The following is a 26132-nucleotide window of genomic DNA, read 5'->3' on the forward strand; positions in this document are numbered from 1 at the left end:
GAGGCTACACAAGTCGTTTCTTAAAGCGGACCAAATGCTTTATATAGAAAAATAAAATGGTTGCATGCAGTCAATTATTGATCTTTTTTTACTGGAAAAAGATATGATACATAACTACAGGTGTAAGGAGTTTCAGGAGGATTCATGAAAAAGAAAATAAAAAATAAATTAACAAAAAAAATGCAACAATTTTTGATTAATCAAAAAAAAAAATGTCTGTAAACACGAAAATATATTAAAATCACGAGCAGGAACAACTAATGAACGAGTAATAAGTTAAAATTTGAAATTAATGTTTTTCATATTTATTTTAGAAAAAGGCCAATATAGATCCAAACACCTTTGAAGCCTCATTGAACAACAAACATGAATGGAGGAACATAGTCAAAGTGGGTACAAGCCAATTCAAAGAAAACAGAGGAGTAAATCTAATAAACAAAGGGCCCTTAGAGCCAACCAACCACACCCCCTCCCATACAATGTGATCAATGCCTCCAACTATTCAGAGCCCACATTGGTTTTTCCAGCCACAAAAGGACTCACGATCCTGATAATGACTAAAATTCTTACGAAACTCAAAACTTTCTATTCTGCTTCTTTTCTGTATTGGACTTGGGAACTATGATACTCGGACACAAATGCATGCCAACGACAAGTGCTCTGTGAAAAACTTTTGCCCTGCTCAGGGACTCCATGGTGTCCTGAAGTTTGGGAAACTCTGCCTAAGAGTGTATACCACGTTGTAAGCTTCTTAATAATGACAGGGTCAGTAATTGTGCATAAAACGAGAGCCTAACTCATACACGCCGATAGGTGGCATCTGCATCTGTCAGTTGAGGTATGGAAGTGTAAAATGGATAAAATATATAAAAATACATAAACTTTTTTTTTAATTAGTATTTTATTTTTTTATCACATATCCAATAACTATGTTTATTTAAGTTAATGTTATATATTTTGTCAAACTATTTAGATATTTTAAAAATATATTTATTTACAGAAATAAAAAAAAAAAATCATTGAATGTTTCACATTTTTTACAGTTTAAAAAAAATGAATGTGCAACAGAAAATAGTTTATGGTTGAAAAATGTGAATCTTTCACACAACATTTTTTTTATTGCATATCTTATCCAATGTTTATTTAAGTTAATATGTTATATATTTTGTCGTGTGAAATATTCACATTTTTAAATTGCTAATCTATTTTCTGTCGCACATTTATTTTTTTTTAACTGTAAAAATGTGAAACATTCAATTTTTTTGTTTCTGTAAATAAATATATTTTTAAAATAAACATAGTTATTGGAGAAGATATGCGATAAAAAAGTTTAAAATATCTAAATATTTTGACAAAATATATAACATATTAACTTAAATAAACATAGTTATTGGATAAGATATGCAATAAATAATGAACTATTAATTGATAAAAAAAAAAAGTTGACATATTTTTATATATTGTATCCATTTTGTGCTTCCATACCTCAACAGACAGACATGGACACAGCTTATTGGCGTGCATGAAAGTTAGGCTCCCGTTTTATGCACAATTACCACAGGTTCTTCTGTAGATAAACACCATAATTATCCTGTTTTTTTTTTTGATTATCACAAAGAAGCTTGGAGTAAAAAAAAAAAGCGACAGGTAATAAAAGTGGACAAATTTGCTGACCTATTTCTCGGGTTTTAAACAAAACAAAATGGCTGATACATTTGTTTGGTTTGCCTGTTTTATAGTATACTAGCATGCCGCTCGACGTTGCCCGGTTGTAAAATATGCATAAATATTATATTTTAATTAATGTAAAATTCTAATAGACTATAAACAGAAATATTGTAAGTATTAAACGTAATGTTAAATTCCTTTTTAATAAAAATGAAGTAAAAAAACAAAAAAAAATTACAAAAATGGAAAGAAACTGAGATACACATGCGAGTATTATGTTTTTCTAAACAGTTCACTTTTTGTAAGAAAAAAAATACTCAAGTTGGGATTGAAACCAAAACTTAAAGACAGTGAGTCAAGTACGATAACCATTAGGCCAATTTGACACATTCTTTGAAATGTGTTTTCAAACCTACTTATTCTTAACATTAGGAAGCTGTCATGCACATTCGGCAACAGTTAAAATACAGATAAAAATCCGACAACCCCACATACCAATTTTTCAATTTTGACACCTTAGCAGCCCATTTTTCCGAATGAAAACCGATTAAAAAATCTTCCACGTGTCTGAATACCCTATATACCAAATTTCAAATTTATAAATAAAAAATCTGTTGAGTATATAGGTTGAGAATTCACCTCACATCCTTACTTTTATCGATATATAGATTTCATTTATCAAATTTCGAAACAGAATATCCATTGTAAACTATTAGTTGAATACAAGTTGCTATTTTACTCATAGCTGGAGGGGGGTACCAGTTACTACCTTTTCTAACAATAGATCTAAGGTGAGAGGGTGGCAAAAGAAAGGGATGAGAATGTATCAAACAGGTCAACTTTTAATATAAGAGAAAGATTTTTTTTTTTTAGAAAAAAGGGGGATATTAAATATTTATTTTTTTGTGTATTTTGTTTTCTTTTCATTTTACAAAAATTTTTAATAAACAAATGAATCGTTGTCCTTATTTGTTAAAACCGTAGAATCTATCTTTTAGGTTGTGTGTGTTTTAAGCGTCCTAAATTGCTGCGTTATAATCCATTTGTTTATAGTGTGCACAGAGCAACAAGAAGAAACCGGTGTAAACCCAAAGTCATCTCTTTTATTTTTTGCATTTTATGGGGTTCTTGAAAACTGAATAGATCCTATCTTTTATCATGTAGCTATTTGATGTATGCCCAGATAGACAGATAGAGAGAACACAAATATTATTTTAAAAGCTGCTCTAAAATGATGAAAAATAAAATTTGAAATATTTTATATGATTGATTGAAAAATTAATTTTGAAATAATTTATTTTATATGATTGATTGAAAAATTAATTTTGAAATAATTTATTTTATATGATTGATTGAAAAATAATTTTGAAATAATTTATTTTATATGATTGATTGAAAAATAATTTTGAAATAATTTATTTTATATGATTGATTGAAAATTAATTTTGAAATAATTTATTTTATATGATTGATTGAAAATTAATTTTGAAATAATTTATTTTATATGATTGATTGAAAAATTAATTCTGAAATAATTTATTTTATATGATTGATTGAAAAATTAATTTTGAAATAATTTATTTTATATGATTGACTGAAAAATTAATTTTGAAATAATTTATTTTATATGATTGATTGAAAAATTAATTTTGAAATAATTTATTTTATATGATTGAAAAATTAATTTTGAAACAATTTATTTTATATGATTGAAAAATTAATTTTGAAACAATTTATTTTATATGATTGAAAAATTAATTCTGAAATAATTTATTTTATATGATTGAAAAATTAATTTTGAAATAATTCATTTTATATGATTGACACAGGTTTCCTTTCCAGAGCAATTGCTCTTGACATATCAAAGGCCTTCGATAAGGTATGGCATAAGGGCCTACTTCACAAGATTTCCAGCTACGGTATTACTGGAAAAGTTTTCTCAATCATTAAATCATTTTTCTGATAGGTTCATAAGAGTAGTGGTTAATGAGCAGAAATCAGAGGCCCACAGTATTAATGCTCGAGTCACCCAGGGATCCATCCTGGGCCTAACTCTCTTCCTGATCTACATCAATGATCTCCCAAAACACATACTTAAATCATTCGTTGACATCTATACTAATGACACGACCATTTATGGCAACACATCAAAGGCCGTAAATGACAAAGTTCTCTCTAATTCTCTCTCCTCTGATCTTGAACGCATGGTACAATGGGGGAAGAGGTGGCTGGTCACTTTTAATGCATCCAAAACCAAGCTTTTATCTTTACATCATCAACGCTCTGATCCCCATCTGGCATCAATTGAAATGGATGGCTCTCGTCTTGGGGAGGCTCCATATTTTGACAAGCTTCTTGACTTGACCTTTACTCCTGATCTGAAATAGAACACGTACATCAAATCTGTTGCCAGAGACGCTGGGAAAATGGTGGGATCCTTCTACTGCTCCAGAAGATATCTCACTACTGATGCAATTCTCTATCTGTATAAAAGCCAAGTACATCCAAGGATGGAGTACTGCTGCCACATCTGGGCAGGAGCTGCTAAAAACAGCCTATCCTGCCTTGACAGAGGAGAAAATAGACTTTGTGGCTTAGTGGGGGATGCCCTTTTCTCTTCCCTGCAACCTTTCTCCCACAGAAGAGACGTTGGGAGTCTTTGTTTTATCATTATTTCCATGGCAGGTGCTCATCTTGTTAGTTTTAGCGAGACGTTTTGTTAGTTTTAGCGAGACGTTTTGTTAGTTTTAGCGAGACGTTTTGTTAGTTTTAGCGAGACGTTTTGTTAGTTTTAGCGAGACGTTTTGTTAGTTTTAGCGAGACGTTTTGTTAGTTTTAGCAAGACATTTTGTTAGTTTTAGCGAGACGTTTTGTTAGTTTTAGCGAGACGTTTTGTTAGTTTTAGCAAGACATACAAACATACACACAACTGGCCTAATAAAAAAGAACCTTCATAAATACTTAGAAGCAATCCCTGGAAGACCAAGCTGTAATGAAATACAGATAGCAGCCATAAAGGGAACAGTGTCTATTCTTAAAAGAGCCCTCGGATATAAATTTAAACTATAATAGAATCAAGTGTTAGCCCCAGGAAGGAGCCCCTTGATCTCTTCAAACTAACAAAAGTAAAATAAAAATTTAAAAAAAGCGTTTGCCCTTTATATAATAGAGGGCCGGCAACCCAAGCATACTCTTGTGTACTCATGCTCCCAGCCCTCAACCTTAGATTATCATATTCATTTTTAAATAAGTAAAATGTTGTCTTTGTTGTTTATAGATGTCCGATGTGAATGCAGATTCTCGAAAGTGACCAAAATATCTGTCTTCTCAACAAATTTGTATCAGCATGGATATGATCATGGACTTAAAGGACAAAAAAGGGAAGCAGGAGTTACGAAGCTGCTAAATTGATGTGAACCATGGGTTTATACTTTTGACTCTCTTTACCTTATTGTAATTGTTATTGTTCTTGTTCAGTTAAATTAAAATATTTATTTAAAAACAAATTGCTATGCTTTCATTTTTGTAAATTCCAGAATAGTTAATAGTAAATAAAAATAAAAACGATAAATAATTCATAGCAAAATAGAATTAAATTCTTTACCACCCATATTTATTTCAGGATTTGTTATGTAATTTAATTAACAAACCAGAAATCAGGGGGCATATACAAAAAAAAAAGAATCTAAAAAGAAAAATTAATTAACTTAAATTAAGATTAAATCATTGCTTCAGCCGTCATTTTTGTTTTTGTGTGTCTCATGAACACGTGAACGTTGAAAAGAAAAAAGTTCTGGAATAAAAAAAATCTTACAAACAGTTTAAAAGTATACAATTCTGTGAAGAATTTATTATTTTTGCATTTACTATAAATTATTATTTTTTTTTTTTGTTCTTTTTACAAGTTAGCAACTGTTAACTATTCTGGACTTTTAACTCATGTTTTTATTCAAAAATAAATTGTTTTGGTAATACCCAAAATTTTTTTTTTTTTTTTTTTTTTTTTTTACCCCAAACAAGGCACAGTGCCACTAAATCATAAAGAGCTACTTTTTGGGACCAAATTTGCAGGGATACTATGTAGAGAGCTGAACAGCAAGATGTTTGTTAACATTTCATTTAAACTTCTGCATGTCGGTACAATCAGGGAAGCAGGGCTCGGGAGGGAATTCCAAAGTCTAGCAGTTTGAAGGCAGAAACTATTTGAGTAGTTTTTCCAACATCTAAGGATCTCAACAGTGCTTGCTGGTTTTATTCAAAAATAAATTGTCAAGAAGATCAAAGATAACATCGAAAATCACACTCAAGAACAATGAATCCAAATAATACAGATTTGATTATGTTAAGTATTCGTCCATAACATATGATTTAATTTTCATGAGAAAGTTATGGTGCCAAACCCTGTCAAAGGCTTTAAATATACCAAGAGTTACTACTTTCGGCTCTCCTGCCTTATCTAGTGCATGGTATATATGTTCAGAGATTACAGTTAGAATATCTGCAGATGCTTAAATCCATACTGTCAGTCGGAAAGAAGTTTATTATCTATGAGGTGGTGGACTAGGGCTTTATTAATCAACAACTCAAAGACTTTGGGAAAAAAAGGAAGGCGGCTAATAGAGCTATAATTGAGTCGGTCGGTTCTTTCACCAGAATTAATTTTCCAACAGTCAGGAAAGCAAGATTCGTTAAGATGTTTGTTGAAGAGTTTGGAGAGAACCAGGGCAACCTCAATGATGCATTTTTTAATAGTACAGCAGGGATGAGATAAGGCCCACATGTTTTCAAGATGTCTAGGTTTTCTATGATATCACAAACATGGGAAGGGGCGATTTGCAGATCATCAAGTGTTGGATCTGTCCACAAAGGGAAATTTGAAGGGAGTGGTTTGTTAGGGCTAAAGTGGAGTTGGAGACTAACAATCGGGTAAGCAGGTTTGTCTTCTTGGTTGCTGTGCAAACAACATCAAGGTTGTTGGATAGTGGGAGAATTGTTGATTGTCCATTATTTATTACACTGTTATAAATTTTCCAAGTTATAAATTATTTTTATACTGGATCTTTTTCTTACTTTTTGGTTTGGTTGTTTTGTTTTACGGCATACCAACCCTTTTCAGGTTATTTAATGCCGAATCCAGTAATTTTGGGAAAAAGTTTTATGCTCCAAGTTTGATTGTTTTGTAAAAAGAAAAGGAGGGAAAGGTGGGCTGTTGTTTTTGGTTTTGCAGAACATAAGTTTTACAAAAGGGAATAGAAAAAAAAAAACATCAATGTTCGATGCATTTTATCTCAAGACGCCAATATCTTCAGACACCCTGATCTGATAGCACCGGTTAATTTTTGGAATTGATACTAATTTCGCCATAGCACACAACACACAAGTACGTTAATAAACGTTTGTGAAACATAAGATTACTTCTTATTTAGTATTAATGTTTTCACGTGAAATGCGTTGGTCTAAAAGATCACCAATGTAAACAAGCACCTGTTCTTCTTACCGAGACTTTCGTTTTCGTTTCGCGTTACTCTTGGACCTTTTGAAGTTGCCAACGTCACTGTCGCTGCTGCTGCTGACCGTCGAGCTGCGGCCACGACGACGACGAGGTGAATGGCTGGACGACCGCGACAACGAAACTGAATTTTTACTCGAAGAACGAACGTCCTTCTTCCTTTTCTTCTGCTGATTATTGTCTTCTCCACTCTTCACCAAATTCCAGGATTCTTTCTCTTTTTGTCGCTCTCTCGACTTATGTCGGGACGAACTTCGACTCTTGTGTTTTTTTTTCTGCGTTTTGGACCCGTGTTTGTGTTTCTTTGACTTGTTTTTATCGTCCCGGTTTCGTTCCCTGGACCGGGAACGGGATGTCGGTTTGCTCGTGGAAGGCATTTTTCTTTTTTCCCACCAACTTTTCTGGGTGGTTTATGCGACAGAAAATATTTGAAATCACTTGCAAATCATAAACAATCCACGATGTACATAACAATGGTGGCTGCCATGTTTGTTTTGGTAAAACTAGACACGGATTTCCGTTAAGAACTTAGCGGAACGAAACGAACCCACGGATCGTTTACGTTCCTTGTTTTTTTTTTTTTACTTTTATTTTCGCCACGCACGAATTTTTTTTTTTTTTTCTTCATACAACTAGTTTCTCATTTTCTCAGATTAAAAAAAAATACCGTAACAAAGGTAAAGTAACAAATAAAAAGTAAATTTTAAAAATTTTATGGCTTTCGTTAAGAGTCGTACTTCTTTGTAAACATTCGGCGGAAGTGACATCAGACGAATTTTTAGGTACGGATGACCAACACTGTCACTTTTTTTTTTTTAACAAATATAAAAATAGAAGTTTTATTCAAACAGTTTTTATTTTGAATTTTTATAACAACATTATAACCTTTCAGTGTAACCCGAATATAAGAGAACTTATATAAAAAAAACGGATATAAGAGAAAGAAACCGATCGGACCCCTCCCCTGACTAAAGCCTGTGTTAATGTATATAAGAAACACCTGATATAAGAGACATTTTATCTGGTCCCACCCTCCCCAATATAAGAGAGTTCGTTTGTAGTGACAGTGTGATATCGTAAATCGGTCAAACCAAACAGAGGTGAGTTCGAGAGAGAGTGAAGTTCAATGACTTAATCTTGACCAGTCTAGAGACACAGTGTGTCCAGTCTGTGTCTGTAGGAGACACCCTCTACCTTATGATTTTGCTTTGTGTGTCTAAGGGTAGCGCCGCCGACTTTGCTTGTCGTTGCAATAATCTGAACAGCACATTCACTTTACTGTTGAGTCAGAAGTTTGTTTGTTAATTTTGCCACTGAAAACCGTTTGCTTACGATCGTTGCAATTAGTGATGTCGGCGTCTCAACGAAAAACACTGAGCTTTTCTGAACAGTTGGAGCTCATTGATGACGTCAAAGTGAAGAAACTCAAACTGACCGTTGCGGCCAAAAAGTACGGAATCGGTTATTCAACAGCAGCCAAAATTCTCAAGAAAGAAGATGATCTCAGATCTTGCATGCAAATGAACGGAAACACTAATCGCAAACGAAAGCGCCAATCCGTGCACAAGGACGTAAACGAAGCGCTTACGCAATGGTTTACGCAAGCATCTGCTCATGGAGCTACCGTCACTGATCACGTCATTAGGCAGAAAGCATCACAACTGGCCGAAAATCTTGAAGTTGATTTTAAACCAAGTAATGGCTGGCTCATGCGTTGGAAGCAGGCCAATAACGTTTCATTCAAAAAATTTCATGGCGAATCAACGTCAGCAAATCACGGTTCTGCCAACGAATGGGCGACAAACGTTTTGTCTGAAGTTTCTGAAAGTGACAGACCAGTGCCAAATTCTCTGGCTGCATTGAATGCACTGGAAACTCTGACAGCCTACTTTGAAGCAAAAAGCAATAATCCTGATGACGCGTTGAAAATGATTTACAGACTGTATGAAAGTTTTTATGATGTTAACAAAAAGATTTCTGGACAATCAAAAATGACTGACGTTTTTAAGAAAAAATAATTTTTAACTGAATTATTTGTGAAAACTGAAAATGTATTTTTGTCTGTTTTTCATGTCTATAACTATAAAATAAATTATTGTTCCGTATGTAAAAAAAGCGTTACATGAAGTGTTCCCATGCTTACCTAAACAAAATAGAACACACCCGGATATAAGAGAATTGTCTCTTATATCCGGGTAAAAAATAATTTAAAAAAAAAAAAACATGAGTATTTATGTTTTGCGCTATTTTTTTTAAAAATCGTATTTTCAAGTTAAATTTGAGAGACTAATTCTTGAACTAATTCTTGAACTAATTCCATCACATGGAATGTTTATTGTCCAAGCAAGAAAATAAAAGCGGGAAAAATATACTTTGTCGCTTTAAAAATAATGATACTGAAAAAAATCTATATCTTGCTCTTCTTTTGTTGAGCACTCTTAATAATCTCGTTAAATTGATTGGTTATCACTCCTGATGTAGTAAGTTTTGAAAATATGTATGGCAGAATTTTCATGTTTCATATGGCATGGATGTTAATTTTGTGTTTTTATGTGTTAGTCAGCCAATCAGGTTCTCTGTTATTTATGTATTCCTGTAGTACTGGATTTGTTAGTCAGCCAATCAGGTTCTCTTTTATTCATATATGCATGTATCATAGCCAGTGGGTATGCATGTATCAAGCAGAGGTTCACTTTGCCTCTTTCTTTGTTCATTTTTGGCAAGAATGGGTTTCTCTTCTTTCTTTTTAGTTTTAATCTGCCGGGTTTTTCACTTATTTTTTATTTTATACTAGCAGGCCACCCAACATTGCCCAGTCATAAAATATGCTTAAATTTTGATTAAAGCAGATTTTGTATTGTAGCGGAACTGAACAACACTGAGGTTACAAAATGATGTACACAAGAACCACTGTCATTCGAATCTGGAATCCGTCCAGTACAAAGAAAAGAGAAGGGAAGAAAAATATGCAAATCGTGGTACTGTCGCAATTAAAAGTCTGTATATAAAGACTTTTTTTTTCTGAGAGGGTTGGAATGTAATTGTGATTTTGTGACAATGACGACGAAGAAGAAGGAGAAGAGTCGAGAAATCAAGAGAAGATTGCTTTATGCAATTGGAGTTTTTTTTTTTTGTATGGATTATTTTTTTTATTCACCAACTTAAAACATTAATTTTAACACTTCAAGCTATTATGGCCATTATCATCGTGAAAATACGACTAAGCAGCAACATGGTGAAGCCATTTACTGGCTAGGGAGACGTAATAGCATGGCTAAAAAAGTTAAGGTTGGTCGCGAAACTCTAAAAGATAGATGCTGTGACAAACCTGTTGCTGTTGTACCTGGAGGGAGACACATCGGCCCTCTACTTAGAAACAAGCAAGATTGATCAACTGGACGTCGAGCAGATGGAGACTCGATTAAAGGAGACATTCATGGATGGTGCATTCACAGCCTACAAGAAGGTTAGCCATGGTGAAATGGGTTGGCGAGCAAGTGAACGTGTATGCGAACAATATCAGACGATTGGTTGGACTGGCTGGTTTTGAGGGAGTCAGACTAGAACAACTTGCCAAACTGACGTTTGTCACAGGATTCCCTGATGTTATATCCATTGAACTCCAGCAGGCACCAAAAATTGAGACCCTAACCATGGGAGACTTAATAGCAAGAGCAAGAGTGTTGACGTCAACCAGTGGTTGCAGCCGTGAGTCCATCAAGCTGTAAATCTGCTGTTCCTGCTGGGGATAGCCCTGGCACAGGAGTAAATTGCTTCACATGCAACCACAAGGGTTACATAGCAAGAAACTGCCGAAGACGTAGAACGCATTGTTACCAATGTGGCAAGGTTGGACACTAGAGCCAGGACTGTTTGGGAAATGAACAAGAGAGCGAGGTATAAATGCCAGCCTACTCCCCCACGAAGATGTAAATGCGGCACTCCCGGAGATTGTCATCTACGTTGATAGAATGCAGTGTTGAAGGCTCATCTCACACATGTTGCGGAAGAGGAGAAGTCACTATTTCGACAAACGATAATGACTATGTTAGGATCGATGCTTTGGTGGTACATGGTAAACCACTGGGATTTGATCTGTTGTTAGGGATCGATGCGCTAAAAGCATTGGGGGGCATCACTGTTGAACCTACAGGTGCAGTTCAGATCAGCGTCGGAAAATTTTTCACGTGTGCAGCTCCACAGTGAATCCGACTTTACTACTACATTTGACCATCACGAGCGAACATGGACAGCGGCATGGAAATGGGCAGATAACTGCCCACCTGAAGGACTGCATAATGAAGTGCCAGAATATCGAGTGGCTGCAGAAACTGCAGAAACCAGAATATGATCAAGAACTCTGGGCATAAATGGACAAGGGTTGGCTTGTGCCATATCCAGAAGATAGACTCGGACCTTCCAAGGGATTAATTCCATTGATAACCGTGATGCAGCAGAATAAGGCAATAGTGCGACCAGTAATGGACTACCATGAACTGAACGATCATATAGATGCATTCACAGTGAATGCAGACGTTTGTGCTGCTAAGATGCGTGAGTGGTGCCAAAAAGGGCCAAATATATCACTACTTAACCTCTGGAGAGCATATCTCTAAGTATGAGTCCACGAGACACAGTGACCATACCAGAGAGTAGAGGTCGATGGAAAAAGATACTGTCTGACATGTTTAGGGTTGGGCTTGAATGTGGCTCCTCTCATAATGAAGGCTATCGTTAGCAGGGTGCTATCACAGGAGGAAGCTGTGGATCATGCAACGTCGGCTTACGCTGTTGATATCTTTGTTGATGAAGACATTGTGCCCGCTTCAAGAGTTCAGGAACATTTAGTTAAATTTGGGCTTGAATGCAAGACCTGGAACGACTTGGGGATGGCACACATGTGCTGGGACTGACCGTCTTAAGAGAGCACCATGTTCTGCGCTGGAAACAAGGGAATGCAATCCCAGAAATTCTCAATATCATAACACGACAGACTGTATTTTCTTGTGTGAAAAGTGTTAGCAACCAGAGTGGCATTAGAAAGAGATGGAACCGTGGTGGAGGATGCTTGTTGGCTGCAACCTGTGAATGATGCGCAGCATATCTATCTGGCTGAATTGGATGCCGTGTTGAAGGGAACTAACTTATCAATCCCCCTCGCGAACTAATGACAGACAATGACACAGCTTTCTGCAGCAAAGAATCCAAGACGTTTACAGATGAATAGGGTATGAACTTAAGATTTCACTGCGCATATGTCCCAGCCAGGAACAGCATAGCAGAGCAATGCCATCACACTGTGAAACGGATTGTGGCTAGGATGCACTGCTCAATACTAGAGGTGTTCTACTGGTACAACGTGACTCCAAAAGATGATGAGTCATCTTTGACCTCACCAACCAATGCCATATACTGGTACGAGGTCCGAGGGAAAGGAATCGATGTTATGCCACCAGTTGCAGCCCCCGAGCATAGTCCATACCGAATTGGAGACTATGTGTGGGTGAAGGAACCAGAGAATTGGTGTACCATGAGCTTGGCCAGGGTCGAGTAACCGAGATAATCAGTTCACAATCTGTCTTGTTGGATGGGATGCCCCTACACATGAAAGACCTTCACCCCCAATACCATGTACTCTCGTCAGAAGATTCCGACAACACAACATCCTTGGAGAGCATGTCGGAAAATCTGATGTCCAATGACAAAACAGACTCAGAAGAAAGTCATGAAGCAGGAGTAGAAGACGCACATGCTCCTAAGGAAGCCCATGGTTCTGAAGAGGCCTCAAAATTGTGAAGAAGTGGCTGATAAAGATGACCACTGCCGGAATGTAGCCTATGTGATTATCATATCATTGGGGGGGGGGGCGGAAGTGAACAACACTGAAGTCAAAAAATTATATGCACAAGAACCACCGTCATTCGAACCCGGAATCCGTCCAGTACAAGGAAAAGAGAAGGGAAGAAAGATACGCAAATCGTGGTACTGTCGCAATTAAAAGTCGGTATATAAAGACCTTTTTTTTCTGCAAGAGGGTTGGAATGCAATCATGATTTTGTGATGACGACAAAGAAGAAGAAGAGTTGAGAAATCAAGAGAAGATTGCTTTACACAATCGGAATTATTTTTTGTATGCGTTCGTATGAACGACGGATTTACTTTTTTGTTTATTCATCAAGTTAAAACATTAATTTCACGTATTTATTATTAATATTTTACTTAGTTATTTTAAAACAAATTAATCACTAAAACTGCTTACTTTCCTCACCATACTTAATAAAATACACGGCTTCTTCTTAATGTTAGAGGGGAAATCTGTCTCTAATTTTAAGCTTATTTTTTTTAGAATAGAGCACAACTTTCTTAACGTAATATTATTATTCATGTGGGGGTGTAGAAATACCTGGTGTAAAAACCAGACTCATGGTTACCCGTCTCTGAGTGATGGACCCGTAGAACTTCTCAGATCATCATCTAGGAGAAAGAAAACTGATATTAAAACTGGGGAAAGGAGGCCTCCTCAGTCATAATTGACAACATTCCTAGAGCTGGTGACTTGAACAAATTCTCCGGTTTGCAAATCTAAATTGCTTAAGGAGTAGATAGCCTTTGCCTATTGTTGGCTTTCACACTCCTCCTTTCTCTATTAGCCACACACAGAGGTGCAATAACAGGTACCCACTGGAACCACCCTGTACTTGGCCTCGTTTCCTGACACTGAACGTCATTCTCCTATTCTCACCTTCTTTCTCTTTCTCACAAACTGAGCAAATTGGGTTTGCTTGCCTGCTGAGTGTGCTTACTCAACTGGTCTGGGCTGATCTTGTCTTATAGGTTGAGGGTATCTGACTGACAGTTTGTTTGGCTGCTGTTTCCGACTGACAGTACAGGAGCCCTAACTCTTTGGTAGCACTTAGAGTGGCTGCTCTATCATCAGTTGTACAATATTAGGATAGTTGTAATGCCATATCGCACATGGAAAGGGACCCTGCTGCTATCTCTAGTGGGCTTTCACGAGGGCACAACTTCCTGGGGATACCCAGCTAATGGACCTGTTGTGTGTGTATACTTGGTATCAAAACTGATCCACATTGCCCAACTTTCTCTCCCCAATCTGAAATTAAACAAAACTTAATGGAATGAAATGACAACCTCAACAAATACCACGATAAAACCTGACAATCACCCAAACAAAACCAATTAGCTTCCTCTCTTGAGGCTTGCTTTTGCAAATATCCGTGGGCTTATAAGTAATCTAGATGATGTAGAGTCTTACCTCTTAGTAAACTCTCCGGATATCTTAGCATTAAATGAAACAAACCTACAGTCTAACTACTTTAACATAATAGGATATTTCCCTCTCTGCTATAAAAACTCAGATAGATATATGCACAGACTTGGAGTCTATATTCGAAGCACCCTTCCCTTAACTAGAGAGCAATATCTGGAATCAGATGACCAGGCCTTTATGTGGTTTTGACTAGCCTTTCATCACTGCGTTAGTTACTTATATTTTTTCTACTGTTCCCCCTCAAGTCAAGACTGTACCCTAATCGATCATGTCTCTGATAGTATAGATGCAGTCACTCTCCTAAGATAGTAACATCCAAATACATGTGTTTGGTGACTTTAACTACCAGCTTCTCTATAGCCCATTCCTCCACACAGACAGTTATGTTCTCAACCTGCCAGATAATAGTGACTACCAGCAAGTCTCATTCCTAGACCTATTCCTTACCACAGTACTTGAGGATTGTGTATAACTAATGCCCACAGTCTGCTCGGGAATGCAGACCACTTAGTGGTATCAGTAGACATTGCACTTAAATCCCAACCCCAAGGTGAGGAGCCATTGCTCAAAACGACTAGATATTACAAAAGGGCTGACTGGGAAGCCATCCAATAAAATAACAAATGTTCAATGGAGCAATATCTTTTTGTGCATTGAAGCATATGTCCCCGCACATAAGTATTATAGCAAGCCCCACTCAGCAACAAAATTACACCCCTTCACTGGTGAGGTCCCTATATGTCAGAAAGTATTTTAATCTAATAGCTTCTTCCCTAGAGTAACTAGACTTTGGAATTCTCTTCTTGCTACCTGCTTCCCAAACTGTACTGACATGCAGAAGTTCAACTGCAACGTAAACCAACAGCTTAATCCTTTATAGGCATCGTCCCAATTAATATCAAAGTAGCAATGTACCTTGTTTGGGGTGAAGGAGAGTAAAAAAAAGAAAAGTCTTACTTGGTAGGTAAAACCTGAAAGAAAAAAGCATGCAAAAAATGTCCTTTAAAAATGTTTGTTGTCTTTTTCAGTCCTTTTCTTGAAAGACACTCTCACAATCTTCTAGAAAGTTCTAATAACAAATAAGTCTCTGGAGTTTTACATCGACCAATGGAAAACATATCTGGTCCATCTTAGGTTGATTTTGATTTGACAGATCCTCTGAAAAGCTGCAAATGAAGGTTTATACAACTCAAAGCCTTGGTGGTATATACAGCAACTTTTATTTTTTATGTTTCTCGTATTGGAAAGCTGTAATGCTGGTTCTAACTTTTTACTATCGATATTTCCTTCTATTTGGAGCTATTACTGTCCACCACCCTCTTTCTTTCTCTGACTATCGACCGTGTCTGACCCAACTCTTGACTAACTGATACGTGTCTTTCAATCTCTCTCGTTACATCATTAACTCCATGTGACTAAAGACATAAATCGAATCATTTACCTTCGTCACGTATTTTATGTTCTAACATTCTTTTCTATTAAAACATATGTTTTTATTTATCTAAAATTCCTTCTTGTTATTGATTACAGAATCTGATCAAGTTAAATTCATAAAACATCATTTAATTATATTTGTCCTTGAATTGCATTTTTCTCTTTAAAACAACTCTAATTCAATCTGTACAACAATAATAATAATCTTCTGGCTCAGATCATTCGGCAATACCCCGGGTGTGCTAATTTGCAACAATTGTGCAATGCAATTTCTTATGAAAGTCTTTACAGCAATTTTCTCTATCAAATATGCAGCAGTTAAGATCATATCATTTTGAGGTTTCATCATCAACCATGTCTTAAAACCATACACAAATACAGATCAGACAGATGTTCTAAGCTGTCTCTCACATACAATCGAATCTCTGCATTTTGTAAAATTGTCAACAACTGGCTGAGAACTCTCCATGCAAGGGATACATAGTCATGTCAGTTTGTTGACTGCAATCAATTGTGTTGTCAAGGGAGGTAACTTTATTGACTCTTTCAACACCTGCACCAATTTCCGGTTCCATGGGGATTGGATTAATTTTTCTTTTTGATTACCTTTTTTCTTAATTAACAATCTAGGTATCTGATCAGGCTCCTTGTGCAGACCAATGTGACTCTCTCTCTCCAGATTTCCCCATCTCCCATCAACTGCCTCAGATCTTCAGTGTCGTGTGCATTTTGTTGGATGTATGTGGATCGAAGTCATCCTATGCTTGTGCACCCATGCTGTGGAATCCACAAAAATACATTTCTCACCAGCTCTTGCTTTCTCCTCTGGCAGTGACCAGCAAATTGTAGACATCACTCCTTGCAAGTAGTAGATATGGCCGGTAGGTTGCCATAAAGTTGCTGCTTTATGGAATGATCTTGCCAAGGTATATTTAACACTGTTCATAGCATATGGATGTATGTATCATCTAACTTTCTTTCAAATTTTTTGGTGAGTGCCCAGGTTGTAGAACCGTTAACAAGGACAGGCACTATTATTAATCATTAATCAATATTTCTTATTAATCTCTGCTTTGATCTTTTCATTTTTATAATTTTCTGTAAAAATAATTGTATTTTTCTGGTGAAGCTTCTGGAAGAACATCTTGGTTGCCAATGGCTAAAAGAATTTGCATGGTGATATGCATTGCGTGTGGCTGTAGGCAGACCCAGCTGCATTGTGATTTAATTTTGGGCCTTGAGATGATGGCTGGCTGCAACATCGCGGAGTAAAATGTGCACAGCTGAATAGGGTAACGACAGTCGCCTAGGCGGTTCAGTTTCAACCCTGGCTTGAAGTAGTTGCTAATCTAGCCACACTGATAAACTGTGATACAGCGAAACAGTACTGTATGTGGATGACTATAAATGCCCCCTATCTTGGGTTGAGCCTAATGGGAACTGATAAACAAATTGCCACTAGCGTATTAAGCGATGCTCTTTGTGTAAACAAATGGAGCTTAGGCATTTGGACAATGTTGGAACATTGTTAATTTACATATCCATCTTAGCAACTGCCAAATAGCATAAAGTTTAGGAGTGTTGACTGCCGTCTAGGCGGTCGAGTTTCAAACCTGGCTTGAGGTAGTTGCTAGTCTAGCCACACTGATGAGCTGTGATACAGCGAAGCAGTATATATTATTCAACTATATTTGAATCTTTATTTATACCAACCCCTTAATTTATGAAGCTCGATGTAACTACAGAGCATATACAAATAAATGACAAAAGTCTATATTCCAAATTTCAAGATGTTATCCATCTTACCATTTATTTCTTTCAACATGTTAAAATGTTCAATTCTTGAAAGCTCCTGTTTCATAAAGCAGAATCATTCATGTAATTATTATGTCTATTTTTTTTAATTTATTCTGCCCTTACTCATCAGAAGAATAGAAACTCATCAATTTTAAAAGAAAATAAAGGAATATCGGCATGATTAAAAAATCCGAAAACTGGAAGAGAAGTTGCAATTGTGTTTTCTTTAGTTACCTATATATATATATATATATATATATATATATTGTGTCAGGTCATGTCATATGCTACTGGTACCATGTAACCCAGTACTACCTGCCTCATGGTCGGGTCACCGGCGACTAAACTGGTTCCCCCACCAGACTTGTTTGGTGAGGAGGGCGGCTAGTCTCCCTGGAGGATTAAAAACAAGACCTTCCAAAGGGCGAATGAACTCTTTTTCTGGGTCAACGGCCAACTAGCACCGTGTATATTTGTGTGTGTGTGTGTATTGGGGTGGTGAAGGCAACCTTTCTAGGAGAAGCAAATCTCTGATTTAAAAAACCATAAAGCGGGAGACCAGTACCCGCATTAAGCTGGTCTGCAGTTTAATTTGTTGCTGGCTATCTTGCTCTTGCTTGTTGCTGGATCTCAACATTTTGAACCGAGAGAGAGACTTAGCTGTCGTACAAAGCTAAAACTCTGTAACATCATCTTTGTATAGATACTCCCTCAGGTATTTGGGCTCATGGATTTTAAATGTCTGAGGGAGTGGCACTCGTCTGACAAGACGTTGCAATCATCATATATATATATATATATATATATATATATAAATGAAATACTGAAATGCAGTAAGATTACAAGTTGAATAATACCGTAAACATCAAGTCCAATATTAGTATCAATATTCATAAAGACGATTCCAAGCAGATAAATAAAGCTCAACATACAAAATGGAGCAATAAAATAAATGGAAATTCTGAATTAAATTATTTAGAATTACAACAAAATTTATTGTTTGACAAATGAGTACAAATAATTATTAAAGTTTTTTTCCTTTATTCATAGAATTTCAATGAATGACTCATTGAAAATCCATTGGTTAAGGAAAAGACTTTAAAAATTATTTGTACTCCTTTGTCAAACAAAGAATTTTGTTGTAATTCTAAATAATTTAATTCTAAATTTCTATTTATATATTTATACTTACAAGCAGTTCAGCCCAGCTTTGCTCGGGCCCTATGTACTGTTCATAATTTACCCTACGTATTATGTAATATTTCAAAGTTTAGACCAAAATTTGTCTGAGTGATTTCATAGAGAAATTTCACAGAGGTAATTTTTTAAAAATTTGTCTGAGTGATTTCATAGAGAAATTTCGCAGAGGTAATTTTTTAAAAATTTGTCTGAGTGATTTCATAGAGAAATTTCGCAGAGGTAATTTTAAAAAATTTGTCTGAGTGATTTCATAGAGAAATTTCGCAGACTCTTTGTCAAGAACTTTGCAGCTAATTCTACCCTTTGCGACCAAGACCGCCAACCCCCAATATTTCTTCCTGTATCAGAAAACACGCTATGTGATATACGTATATCTGTACGTGATGTTGCCAAGCTAATCAAAAACCTTGATTCCAGTAAAGCAACTGGCCCTGATGGTATTCCAATTATAGTACTCAAAAAACTTCAACCTGAACTAGCGCCCATACTTACAAAACTGTTTAAACGTTGTCTTAAGGAGAATAGTTTCCCATCTCCCTGGAAAATCTCATCAGTATGCCCTGTATTTAAGAATTCAGGTGATCGCTCATCCCCCTCTCAGTACAGGCCAATAAGTCTCCTGTGCGTCATGAGTAAGTTGCTAGAATCTGTGTTAAATACAGAAGTAATCAAACATCTCAACAAAAATAACCTTCTTAGTGACACTCAATATGGTTTCCGTTCTGCTAGATCTACAGCAGATGTCCTTACAGTTATATCGCATAGGATTAGCAAATCTCTCGACGGTGGCAATCTTTCTAGGGCAATTGCTCTTGACATATCTAAAGCCTTTGATAGGGTATGGCATAAAGGTTTACTTCATAAGATCGCTAGCTATGGTATAGCTGGAAAAGTCTTCTCAATTATTAAATCATTTCTTTCTGATAGGTTCATAAGAGTAGTAGTTGAGGGGCAAAAATCAGAAGCTCACAGTATTAATGCCGGTGTCCCTCAGGGATCCATCCTGGGCCCAACTCTTTTCCTGATCTACATTAATGATCTTCCAAATCATATCCTTACATCATTTGTAGACATTTATGCTGACGACACTACCATTTATGGTACCACATCTAAGACAGTAAACGAGCAAGTACTCTCCAATTCTCTCTCCTCTGATCTTGAGCATGTAGTACAATGGGGAAAGGAGTGGCTGGTTACTTTTAATGCATCTAAAACCAAGCTTCTCTCTTTACATCATCAACATTTTAATCCACATTTGTCATCAATTGAAATGAATGGCTCTCGTCTTCAGGAGGCCTCAAGTTTTGACAAGCTTCTGGGCTTGACCATTACTCCTGATCTTAAATGGAACACGTATATCAAATCTGTTGCCAAGGCCGCTGGAAAAATGGTGGGATCTTTCTATCGATCCAGTAGATATCTCACTGCTGATGCTATTCTCTATCTATATAAGAGCCAGGTACGTCCAAGGATGGAATACTGTTGCCACATCTGGGCAGGAGCTGCTAGAAAGGACTTGTCCTGCCTTGATAGAGTTCAAAATAGACTTCGTAGCCTCGTAGGAGATGTCCTTTTCTCCTCCTTACAACCTCTATCTCACAGAAGAGATGTTGCGAGTTTGTCTCTGATGTATCGTTATTTTCATGGAAAGTGTTCAACTGAGCTTCAATCTATGGTCCCCCCTCGCAAAACTTTCACAAGAAACACTCGTCTAGCTGTAAACACTATCAATAATTTCCCCCACTCTTTATCTGTGCCTAAACCTAAACATAGATTCCATGAACAAAGCTTCTTTCTTAGAACTGCACGCCTGTGGAATTGTCTTCAGTTTTCCTGCTTTCCGGCTGACTACAATATGGTTGTGTTCAAGTCTAAGGTAAATAAGTTCTTGATGAGCCGTTCCATATAAGTTATTAAATTTACCAAATTTTCATTACTAATGATTACTATATTGACCAACTTCTACTGTACACTCTTTAACCCTTATCCTTGAGTGGCCTCTGGGCCTTGATAATGTGGTGATGCCTTTGTAAAAAAAAAAAAAAAAAAAAAAAAAAAAGGTAATTTTTAAAAAATTTGTCTGAGTGATTTCATAGAGAAATTTCGCAGAGGTAATTTTAAAAAATTTGTCTGAGTGATTTCATAGAGAAATTTCGCAGAGGTAATTTTAAAAAATTTGTCTGAGTGATTTCATAGAGAAATTTCGCAGAGGTAATTTTTAAAAATTTGTCTGAGTGATTTCATAGAGAAATTTCGCAGAGGTAATTTAAAAAAATTTGTCTGAGTGATTTCATAGAGAAATTTCGCAGAGGTAATTTTTAAAAATTTGTCTGAGTGATTTCATAGAGAAATTTCGCAGAGGTAATTTTTAAAAAATTTGTCTGAGTGATTTCATAGAGAAATTTCGCAGAGGTAATTTTAAAAAATTTGTCTGAGTGATTTCATAGAGAAATTTCGCAGAGGTAATTTTAAAAAATTTGTCTGAGTGATTTCATAGAGAAATTTCGCAGAGGTAATTTTTAAAAATTTGTCTGAGTGATTTCATAGAGAAATTTCGCAGAGGTAATTTAAAAAAATTTGTCTGAGTGATTTCATAGAGAAATTTCGCAGAGGTAATTTTAAAAAATTTGTCTGAGTGATTTCATAGAGAAATTTCGCAGAGGTAATTTTTAAAAATTTGTCTGAGTGATTTCATAGAGAAATTTCGCAGAGGTAATTTAAAAAAATTTGTCTGAGTGATTTCATAGAGAAATTTCGCAGAGGTAATTTTAAAAAATTTGTCTGAGTGATTTCATAGAGAAATTTCGCAGAGGTAATTTTTAAAAATTTGTCTGAGTGATTTCATAGAGAAATTTCGCAGAGGTAATTTTAAAAAATTTGTCTGAGTGATTTCATAGAGAAATTTCGCAGAGGTAATTTTAAAAAATTTGTCTGAGTGATTTCATAGAGAAATTTCGCAGAGGTAATTTTTAAAAATTTGTCTGAGTGATTTCATAGAGAAATTTCGCAGAGGTAATTTTAAAAAATTTGTCTTAGTGATTTCATAGAGAAATTTCGCAGAGGTAATTTTAAAAAATTTGTCTGAGTGATTTCATAGAGAAATTTCGCAGAGGTAATTTTTAAAAATTTGTCTGAGTGATTTCATAGAGAAATTTCGCAGAGGTAATTTTAAAAAATTTGTCTGAGTGATTTCATAGAGAAATTTCGCAGAGGTAATTTTAAAAAATTTGTCTGAGTGATTTCATAGAGAAATTTCGCAGAGGTAATTTTAAAAAATTTGTCTGAGTGATTTCATAGAGAAATTTCGCAGAGGTAATTTTTAAAAATTTGTCTGAGTGATTTCATAGAGAAATTTCGCAGAGGTAATTTTAAAAAATTTGTCTGAGTGATTTCATAGAGAAATTTCGCAGAGGTAATTTTTAAAAATTTGTCTGAGTGATTTCATAGAGAAATTTCGCAGAGGTAATTTAAAAAAATTTGTCTGAGTGATTTCATAGAGAAATTTCGCAGAGGTAATTTTTAAAAAAATTTTGACATCAATTTTGATCCCTTAACATTCATTATTTTGGTCTCAAATAAAAATGCAACGTTTTACCCATGTCCAAGTTACCTACATGTAAAATTGCAAGTCTTTAGACCCAAAATTGGCAGAGGAATTTGGTAAAATCTGCAAAGGTCAACTCTTTCAACTTTGACCTTTTAGTAGCCAAATGTTCGCCACAAAATTGATTAAAATGCTTGCTACATGTCTGAATACCCGTTATGTATAAATTTCAAATGTTTAGACCCAAAATTGGCTGAGTAGTTTGCTAGACACCGCAAAGGTCAAATCTTTTGAAATTTGACCTCTTACCAGCTCAAATTTTCGACCCAAACTGATTAAAAAGCTTACCCTATCTCTGAATACCCTTTATGTAAAATTTCAAATGTTTAGACCAGAAATTGGCTGAGTAATTTGGTAGAGACCACAGACGTCAAATTTTTTTTAACTTTGACCCCAATTTTGACCCTTTAACATTTATTTTTGGAGGCTCAAATCAAATTAAAAAGTTTGATCCATGTTGCAGTAACCTACATTTAAAATTTTTTAATTTTTTTTTTTATTCAATTTTCACCCCAAACAAGGCACAATGCCACTTTGAAGTAGGGGCTACTATCAGGGACATAAGTTGCAGGTTATTATGAAGGGAGATGAGTAGAAAGATGTCTGTTCACATTACACTTGAACTTCTGCATGTCAGTACAGTTGGGAAAGCAGAATCCCAGAAGGGTCAAGTGTTTAGATCCAAAATTGGCAGGGGAGTTTGGTAGAGTTTTCAAAGGTGAAATCGTTGAACTTTGACCTCTTGACAACCAAATTTCTGGCTGAAAACCGATTAAAAAGATTTTTCCAAATCTCCATACGCCTCATATCAAATCTCGAGTCTATAGACCAAAAATTGACAGAGTTATTTGGTATAGAAATGTATACACACACACACACACACATTTTCGCTTTTATATATATATATATATATATATTATTGTTGTTCAGGAATGACATTTCAAGGTGTCAAATTATTGAACAACATGTGATTTACATACAAGTGATGGCAAGAGAGACTATAAAATAAAATCGAATCATGTCAATGGTAGGAGAAATTTGTCCATGTTGAAAGGGAATCAATGTATTGTAGCCATTTTTGAGACAGTGAGAGAACATAGAGAAGCAAGAGAGATCGCAAGTTGTGTTATATTTTAAACTAAATTATTTAACGTCGTTTTTATCGTATTGAGCAGTTCATTCAAAGGCAATTCAGATAATCAGGCCTCGCATCAGTGAGGGGGGCCAATATGTGAATAAACCATAGAGAAGAAGGTCCTGAAATGGTATATATTCTCTCCTGATGATCCGATATCTGAAATACCCCACAAAAAAAAAAAAACATGAATATATACAAGTTTACAAGTGAATAAACTAAGAAATGAAATGAAATACTCCCCAAAAAAACCATAGACACAATTATATATGTTTACAAGAAAATAACCTAAGTGGAGGGCCTGGAACGGCCTGTTTTCTCTCCTGACGACCGACATTAACTGGAAGCCGAAATGGATTACTTCACAAGTGAAAACAGCTGGAATATATCATTATATACACGCCTACAAGATAAGCTGTTTCTTTCAAAACACAATATCTTCTGTTGTCCGCTTGTTTCATGGCGACTTTCTCGTAATTTTTATCCTTTTTATTCTAAATTGCAACAACAATAAGAACAGCAACAAGATCATGCCAAATTATTTTATTTCTTTTTTATTTCAATTTTCATTTAATTGCATTTATCAAATTGAAACAGTATATTCACTTTTCGTAAGAAATAAATATAATATGAATATAGAAATTATTTGGGAGTTTTTAATGGAAAATGTTATTTCAAGACAATTTGAAAAAATGTTTTTTTGATGTTTGCACATCAAAACGTTTGAGTGAGATTAGATACAGCACCATACTAAACCCGTTCTTTTCAAACGTACGACAACAGACGAAGGGGCTAAATTTACAGAATGTTCCTTTTATTCATTTTAATATTTACAAAGAATAACAATTTGAATCACAGTTTCTGTGTAATAAAAGACTAAAAATTTTAAGGGGGAGGGAGGTTCTATAGCTTTATAGGCTCTGCCATTGTTTTTCATATTTTTGTTAGAATTCTTAAAAAAATAAAAAATAAAAAAAAGAAAATGAACTCCCAAAAATATTTTGTGGAATGAAATCTTCAGGAATATGATGATCTGTGATGATTCCCGTAAATTTTTTTATGACGTCATGTGTTCCAAGGATCTTAGATATTTAGATTCCATTTAAGCAAGATTAATGAGAATCTGAAATACAATTTAGGTGCAGTTTAAAATTGCATTTTGTCTGTTTGTCAGTTTGTCTGTTATGGTTAAGTTTAAAATCACAATCAATGTGTCATGGGTAAGCTTGAAATCACATTTTATATGTGTCGTCCGTTTGTCTGTTATGCTTAAGTTTGAAATCACATTTTGTCTGTCTGTCAGTTTGTCATGCATAAGTTTGAAATCACATTTTATCTGTCTGTCAGTTTGTCTGTTATGAAATCATATTTTGTCTGTCCGTCAGTTTGTCTGTCATGATTAAGTTTGAAATCATATTTTGTCTGTCTGTTAGTCTGTCATGGTTAAGTTTGAAATCACATTTTCTCTGTCCGTCAGTTTGTCTGTTATAGTTAAGTTTGAATTCACATTTTGTCTGTCTGTCATGGTTAAGTTTGAAATCACATTTTGTCTGTCTGTCAGTTTGTCATGGTTAAGTTTGAAATCACATTTTGTCTGTCTATCAGTCTGTCATGGTTAAGTTTGAAATCACATTTTGTTTGTCCGTCAATCTGTCATGGTTGAGTTTGAAATTGCATTTTCAATGTTAAATAAACAGATTGCACGATATGCATTTTAAGAAAATATTAATTTTTTAAATCTTCACGCTTGAATGCATTTAATGGTATTCATGAAGAATATTTTGGGCAGGGTATGTAAACCCAAATGAAAACTGTTTTTGTTTTACCGAAAACGATGGCCAATATTTTAAATGCTAGCAAACAAGAAAAAAAAACAATTATAATCGTAAAGCCATCGTCTGGTAATTCCAATAAAAAATTATGGACTGTGCTAAAATAACATTATTTTGAAAGCCATTTTTCATATGAGGAGGGGGGACTTTTTAACTACTCTGTACTTTCACCTAACAATTTAATAAAAAGATACTGCAAAAAAAAAAAAAAAAAAAAAAAATGAAAAAACAAAAGATAACGTTTGTTAATTGTCAGTTGTTGTGACTTCATTGGCTAAGCATTTCTGTACTTGCTTGGAATATGCTGACGATAACACAGTCCGTATGCTGCACCAATATCCATTTAAGATGGTTTATTAAAAGTCCAAAAAATGCCAATTCCAACAGTAATTTTTCTCAGAGTCAAAGCTAGCTTGACAATTCCGTAATTGCAAGAATAAAATTAAAAAAACAATTGTTAATTACTTTTGTAGGCACAAAAAAAGCAATGATATATACAAATAATTGCGTAAGTTTTTTCGATGTGTCCAAACATTTATAACAAGTCTTGTCCATTTATTGGTTGCACCTTTTTAAAGAAACATCTCCCAGGCTTTTTGGTGATTATTTATATATATATATATATATATATATATATATATATATATATATATATATATATA

The 26132-nt window shown here is 35.1% G+C and overlaps 1 protein-coding gene across 2 annotated transcripts in view; it reads right to left on the reverse strand.

Annotated features, from left to right (window-relative positions):
* LOC145279669 (uncharacterized) overlaps nt 1-7554 on the reverse strand; it is a 49279-nt gene extending 41725 nt beyond the window's left edge. For both annotated transcript variants that reach the window (XM_080130933.1, XM_080130941.1), the window contains exon 1: nt 7166-7554. In XM_080130933.1, coding sequence (XP_079987059.1) covers nt 7166-7554 — 389 coding nt within the window. The remainder of the gene's footprint in view (nt 1-7165) is intronic.
* Nucleotides 7555-26132: the final 18578 nt, after the last annotated feature.

This window comes from Euprymna scolopes, chromosome 1, assembly GCF_053919585.1.
Source record: "Euprymna scolopes isolate OS-2025 chromosome 1, ASM5391958v1, whole genome shotgun sequence".
Lineage (NCBI taxonomy): Eukaryota > Metazoa > Mollusca > Cephalopoda > Sepiida > Sepiolidae > Euprymna > Euprymna scolopes.